This window comes from Heloderma suspectum, chromosome 5, assembly GCF_057233095.1.
Source record: "Heloderma suspectum isolate Gila_16-S chromosome 5, 16-S_ref, whole genome shotgun sequence".
Taxonomy (NCBI): domain Eukaryota; kingdom Metazoa; phylum Chordata; class Lepidosauria; order Squamata; family Helodermatidae; genus Heloderma; species Heloderma suspectum.
In genome coordinates, this window is record NC_139462.1 from 108404041 (window position 1) to 108411289 (window position 7249).

The window sequence follows — 7249 nt, forward strand, 5'->3', positions numbered from 1 at the left end:
AATTCTGCACACAAACTGCTTCCATTCTGCATAAACTATAAATAGAGCATGCAAATTGCTTCCACCAAAATACATTCTATTGCCTCCTGCACAATGCAATAAAACAAGCTGCATATGACAAAGGTCCAAGCTGAGTAAGCTAACAGATCCCACAATGTAAAATTGGTTTTAAACCACATTTGCACATTTAAGCGCACAATAGGAAACACACTTCTTCTTTTTGTCAAACTAGCCAAGGTGTCTACATCCCTGACTGAGCATTGTATTTGCATTCATCAGCATGCATTTCCCTATAACAGAATTCCACACAAGATGTTATGCAGCTGGAGATAACACAATATTTACCTTAGCTTGACTCTGACAGAACTAACTGTTAAATGGTTTGCTTTGCATACAACCTCCCAACAAGGTAAAAGCAGAGAGAAATCACCTTAATTCAAAACAAAAGAGAGAGTTCTATGACTGTAGCTCAGAACTAAAGGCATAGAAAATGATGGTTCTCCACTACTCGTGACTGGTTTAATGTGGGAAATTTCACAGTATCTCTCCTTTTCATTGGTCTTGGTGGTGCAGATTCAGAATCAGTTCCTTGTGCTACTTCTAAGCGCAAGATGAAGCTGCTGCAGATTTTGAGGGGCCTACATTCGCTCCTGAGTTTAGAGTTGTTTAACTTGGTGGAAGGTATCACAAAACAGATTGGGTGGATTTTGTTTGTGGAGTGAATGCCACAGGCCTAAGGAACAGGTAGACAAATGTATCTGATTTGATTAATTTCTTTTTAACAGCCTTCAGAACAATGAAGAAAATACGGATTGGGGTGTGTGTGTCTGATTCTTTCTTCTCTCACGTCTTTAATGGGTTGCATTATTCCCACTAGAGTCAGCACACTTAACATTGATATTTAGTGTCAGTAGCTTCACAATCTCACAGGGAGATTTTACTACTTGAAAGCTGAATGACCCATTAAATTAAAACACCCTGGATCTTAGTTATGCAAGAAAATTGTACATACTTTAACTGCAAACTGTTGCCTTTCCCACTGCCTACACCATGTGAAAGGTGTCAAGAGTGCAGCAGATTTTATTAAGGGACCTGTTTTTGGCTGGGTGTCTACCTCTAGTGGCTCAGAATAATTTCCTCTCAAAGATTAACCACAGTCTGAAACACTGAAAAAGAGAAACACTGACTGATTGGTTTGGGTCTAAGTCCTTTGACCCAGCCCATGTTCTCAGGCAAATTGAGTGAAAGTGATGGTGATGGCAAAAAAAATAGAACTCCTTTCTCCCTCTAGGATCCTCTGTTTTCTTGCTGTACTTGCTACTGTCTGGTCCTGTGGAGGGCTATGTATCAAAAGTTATGGGGGTTCTTCATCTTCGTTATGTGGTGATGTTTGCAGGACGTACTGTGGGTAAAGTGGCAGTAGGTGACTAGCCCAGCCTCCTTGACCCATTTGTTCTGGGTGAGTGACTTCCTGTGTGGTGATATGTGAAGGAAGGCACATTCAGTGCTTACTGGGCCAGGTCCTGGAAAAGATTTCATCGAAGTGATGATATCCCCAAGCGCTGTTTTCTCCATGAAAGTGCTGCAGCAATGGGAGAAGTTGTGCCTTGCATAATTTTCCTTTTGCAAAGATAGAGAAGCTCTCTCAGAGTGTAGACCTAGAAACCTTAGACAATCTTTTTACCTGTCTCTAGTTCCCTAACTAGCTGCCTGTGATGGCAGAGAGATGGGTGCCCCGATCTCTCACTGTAACTGCTTCTTGGTAAAATGTGCCAAGAGGCCATACTTCACCTGGTGTCTACCTATAGCTAATGCTTCTGAGGAGAGTGGAGAGAGATTGTGGATAAGTAAGTTGGTGTTTGCTCATCCATAACCACAACCAGCCTCCACTCTATTCTCAAGCATTAGTTATGGATGGACATCCCAAGTATCCAACTTGCTTCATCTACTTTCAGGGCCAGCCCATGACATTTCGCCACCCCACAAACTCTAGATTTATAGACTGAGAAGTGAACACCAGGATTCCCCTGCATCCTTGCAGAGGATGCTAGAGTGGACCTCTCACAAAGTACATGTTCCTTCACTGGTGCCATTCAAGCCATCAGATGCTCCAAGCAACAGAACTGGGTCACTTGTGTAGTCAAGCTGGCCTCTTTGCAATCCTTGAATGTGTTTCTGTGTGGTTTGTCTGGTGTCACTACATCCCCCTCGTGTGCACATGTGCACAATTGATGTGTCTGTCTCCAGCTGTGGCTCTTTGCCAAACGGAATGTGTGGCTAAATGCGGCAGGGAGAAGAGAAGGGGGGACCAGAGGTTGGCGACATCTCCAGCTTTCTTCCTTACTAATATTCTCTTTCTGTTGTATGCGTCTGTATGTGTGTCGCCTATCAGTAGGAGGCTGTAGTCCAAAGCTCACTAAACTGAAATAGTATCCTCTTTACACTTGAATCCTCCTGGCCTACTAATAACCAGGGTGCTTAAAGAGTGGGAAAGGGGGTTGATTCTCCCCAACCCTGCCACCAGTGTGTCTTAACTCTTCTCATCTTCATTAGCGATTGTGACTAAGTCTCTCTAAAATGATACTTTTTCCAAAAGGGTTCTTAATCCAAATTGGTGAATGAGAGTATCTTGTGATATTTTATACCTTCCAATCACTTGGGGATGTGCCTCAAGGGTAGATCTGGTTAAAGGAGATGGCAAGGAGGTTCATACGTGCAGAGATCTGGCTAAACTGGGGAGGGGAGGGGGGTTAGCAAAGGGAAGATAGTATGGTGGACTGTTGGTAAGTTTCTGGCTATGTGTATGGCTGTGATTGCAAGGAAACTGTGCGTGTGAGAGACAGAGGCAGACAGAGAGAGATACTGTCGTAGCTGTAATGGGTAGGACTGTGGGGGAACTGGATATACTGTATCTGAGATGCTGAGTGTGGGGAAACTTTCAACAGGTGTAACTGTGGTGGTGGCTGCCTGCCTATGTTTGCGTGGGAAGGAATAGTGGCACACGTGGCTGTGCGTAAAGACCACATAACTGAGATTAACAGTTTCCTTTCAGCACACTTTAACCATCTTGGTTCAGTTGTGACTGGATGAGTTAAGGAGTGTAAAATGAAGTTGCTGTTGCTGTTGTTGTTGTTGTTGTGTGTGTGTGTGTGGGGGGGGGGGTTGTCCATGGATGCAGGCCAGTTCTTCCAGCCTCCATTCATGATGGTGAGCTTGGCCCCTTAAAATGGTGGTTATTCCAGACTAATTGTATGAAAGAGGCTCATAGTGCCTGAGTGTGACTTGCTAGGGAAGGGAAGGCTCTGGACAGCAGTAGCTGAAGTGGGAGTGGGATAAGCTGATTGCCTGTGTGTGTAACTAAGATCACCTAACTGCAACCAACAGTTTCCTCTTAACACACTCCATCCATCTTCATGAATTTGGAACCGGATGCATCTGTATTCATCCACACCCCTTAAAATACAGGGTGGGCTCTCTGGTCCACATGAGCGATGAGGAGGGCCCTTCCCCACCCCATTCTCCACCCCACTTTGGTTTTACTCATCATGAAGCCAGAAGACAGACTGGCCAGGGTTCTCCTGAGGTGGATCCTTATGGCCAGTGGTTGTAAATCAGGGGTAGGCATTGGCGTTGGGCCACCTGCCTGTGGGAGGGTCCCAGCCAGCATGGCTGTGTGGAGGTCTGAGAGCAGGGCTGGGGGTTGGATAGGCTCCCCTCTCCATCCATCCTTCCTTCCTTCCATGCATCCTCCAGCCATTCAGAGCACCAGCTTACCTGCTTGCTGTACTTGCTGCTGGCTTGACAGCTGTACTCAGAGCAGTGGTCGGACCCAATGGAGATGTTGTCCCCCGCGCCCACAAAGGTGTTGGCCGGGGGCAGTTCCTGCACGGCCTGGTGCTTTTTCCCTGCGGTGGGCGACTGTGGGTGGAGCTGGACGGTGGGCAAAGGGGAGCTGGATTTGTAATGCCTGGCCAGGTCCGGGCTGCCGGGGCCACCGTTGACCGAGCGGTAGCGGCTCATGGCGGGGCTGTCCCCGGAGAGCTTCTCGTTGACACCGTCGTAGTGCTGCCCATTGGGCTTGGAGGCCTCTACGGTGACGATGCTGCTGTAGAGGGGCTGCTTGCCGGCCTTCTTGCCCTTCTTGTCCTTCTTGGGCTTCTTGGCCTTGTCGTGCTGCTGGGGCGTGAAGAAGTCCTCGTGGTCCTTCTTGCCGGCCTCGTAGCCGCCGTGCTTGCCCTTGGCGCGGCAGTAGCGGGCCAGGACCACCACCAGGATGAGCAGCACCACCGTCACCACGCCAGACACCACGCCCACCACGATGCTGAGCCGCTGCTTGCTCAGCTCGTAGCTGGGGTCGCCGGCGATGTCGTGGGCCAGCGGCGTGTGGAGGCTGCGCGCCACCTGGCCCTCCACCACCGTGGCGTTGGCCAGGCTCTCGTTGACAAAGACGTGCAGCAGGGCCGTGGTGGACTGCGGCGGCTGCCCGCTGTCGTTCACCCGCACCACCAGCCGGTGGAGGCCGTGGTGCTTGGGCGCCAGCTTGCCCACCAGCGAGACCACGCCGCTCGAGGGGTCGATCTCGAAGAGGCGGAAGGGGTTGCCGCCCACCAGGCTGTAGCTCAGCTCGGCGTTCTGGCCCGCATCGGCGTCGCGGGCCACCACCGTGGCCACCACCGAGCGCACGTGGCTCGACGGCGGCAGCACCGTGTACGAGCTGTTGGCCGGCGCCGCGACGGCCGGCGCGTTGTCGTTCTCGTCCATGACGAAGAGGGAGACGGTGGCCGTGGCCGAGCGCGCCGGCTCGCCGCCGTCCACCGCCTTCACCTTGAAGGTGTAGCTGGTCTGCACCTCGCGGTCGAAGGAGACGGTGGAATAGATGGTGCCCGTGTCGTTCTCGATGGAGAAGATGCCGCCGGGGGCGCCTTGCGCCGGGTCGCCGCCGGGCTGGACGGAGAGGCTGAGCTGCGCGTTGCGCCCCTGGTCGGCGTCCATCACGGTCACCATCCCCACCGGGCTGTTGGGCTGCAGGTTCTCCTTGACGTAGAAGGTGAAGACGTCCTGCATGAAGCGGGGCTCGTTGTCGTTGCGGTCGGCCACCCGCACCAGCACCGTGGCGGAGCCCTCCAGCGGCGGCACCCCCTTGTCCCGAGCCCGCACCAGGAACTCGTAGGTGTCCCGCTGCTCGCGGTCCAGCACGGCCTGCACCCGCACGTCGCCGGAATCCGGGTCGATGGTGAAGAGGCCCCCGGGGGAGTCGGCCGCCAGCGGGGACGGCTCCAGGGAGTAGGCGATCTCGGCGTTCTTGCCGCCGTCGGCGTCGGTGGCCAGTACGGTGGCCACCCGCTCGCCCGGCGCGTTGTTCTCCGGGAAGGAGACCTCCAGCACGGGCTGGCTGAAGACGGGCGGGTTGTCGTTGGCGTCCCCGACCCGCACGAGTAGGGAGTTGTTGCTGGACAGGCTGGGGCTGCCCGAATCCACGGCCACGATCACCACGTTGTAGTCCCGCACGGCCTCGTAGTCCAGCGCGGCCGAGGTGTGCAGGAAGTACTTGCGCTTGTTCTGGGGCTCGCCCTCTCCCTCGCTGGCCGGCTTGAGCTGGAAGGGCACGTCCCCCACCACGGTGCAGGTCACCACGCCGTTCTCGCCCTGGTCCCGGTCCGAGACTTGCACCAGGGCGACGGGAGTGTCGACCAGCACGTCCTCGGCCACGCTGGCCACCCCGTCGCGCAGCGGGATGCGCCCGATCTTGCGGATGTCGATGGTGGGCACGTTGTCGTTCTCGTCGCGGATGTTGAGGACCACCGTGGCCTTGTCGTTCTTGGGCGGCTGCCCGCGGTCCCGGGCCATGACGGTGAAGCGCAGCTGGTTCACCTCCTCGCGGTCGATGCGGTGCAGGACGCTGAGCCAGCCGGAGGACTCGTCCAAGCGCAGCAGGCGCCTCACCGACTCGGTGGCCGCGCCGAAGACGTACTCGATCTGCCCGTTGACCCCGACGTCGGAGTCGGCCGCCCGCAGCTGCAGGATCGGCGTTCCGGGGACGCTGTTCTCGGCCAGGTCGGCCTCGTAGACGCTCTTCTCGAAGCGGGGGCTGTTGTCGTTCACGTCGGTGATGAGCACCCGGAGGATGGCCTGGGAGGAGCGCGCCGGGTCCCCCCCGTCCCGCACCCGCAGGCTCAGCTCGTAGGAGTCCCGCTGCTCGCGATCCAGCGCCCCCTTGACGATCAGCTGGGGCTGCTTCTCGCCGTCGGGGGTGTCGGCCACCTGCAGCTCAAACACGCTGCTCCTGGCCGCGCCGTCGGCCTCCTGCCGCCTCTTGCCGCCCCCGGGGTAGAGGGCGCTGTCGGAGGCGGCGGAAGCCGAGCCGCCCCGCCGGCCCCCGTCGCTGCCGGGCTCCTGGAGCAGCTCGTAGCGCTCGATGCCGTTGCGGCCGAAGTCCCTGTCCGTGGCGGTGGGGAGCAGGTAGAGCGTCCCCACCGGGCGGTTCTCCTCGACGGTGAGGGTGAGCACAGGGGAGGGGAAGGTGGGGGTGTTGTCGTTGATGTCCAGGATGATGACCCGGCCCTCGAAGAGGTCCACCCAGCTCTGCGACGGCCCGATCACCGACACCTCGAAGTCCAAGAAGCACTCGTTCTCGTCGAAGATCATCTGGCACTGCGGCAGCTTCTCGCGGTCGATGCGCCTCTCGGTGGTGCTCAGCTCGCCGGTCATGTTGTCGATCTTCAGGTAGTCGGAGCCGGACTCCAGGCTGAACGTCACCTCGCCCGATCCCGTCACGATGCCCAGGTCCGAAGCCACGTTGCCGATGCGGATGTCGGCGGGTCCTTCCTCGGCCAGCCGGTACCTCAGCACTTGCTTAGCCGCGGCCAGGCTGACCCACGGCGGAGGCGGCGGCAAGAGCAAGAAGCAGCAGCAGCAGCACCGCACGAAGCCCAGGAGCGTCCTCATCTTCCGCATCTTCTTGAACGCCCAGTAACAGACCCACCGCCGCCACCACCTTGCTCTGCCCGCCCTTGCCAGTAACCGCCCCCCGGCCCCCCGCCCCCCGGCAAGCCCGCTGGAAACGCTCGGCGCCTGGTGGTGAAGATCAAGTATGGAACCCTTCTGCTCTCGCAGAAACTTCGCCTCTCATTCTGTGCGGTGCAATAGGTGAAGGGGAAGGGGGATCTGGGGTTGGCTGGCGGTCCTCCCCACCTCTTCCTCGCCTTCCTTTTGCAGTTCTATACTCACAGTTCACGGGGCAAGTGTATTT

The 7249-nt window shown here is 56.2% G+C and overlaps 1 protein-coding gene across 1 annotated transcript in view; it reads right to left on the bottom strand.

The window, feature by feature from the left end:
* Positions 1–6973, bottom strand: part of PCDH7 (protocadherin 7) — a 576433-nt gene extending 569460 nt beyond the window's left edge. The window contains exon 1 of the mRNA XM_084860339.1: positions 3775–6973. Coding sequence (XP_084716465.1) covers positions 3775–6954 — 3180 coding nt within the window. The 5' untranslated portion in view covers positions 6955–6973. The remainder of the gene's footprint in view (positions 1–3774) is intronic.
* Positions 6974–7249: the final 276 nt, after the last annotated feature.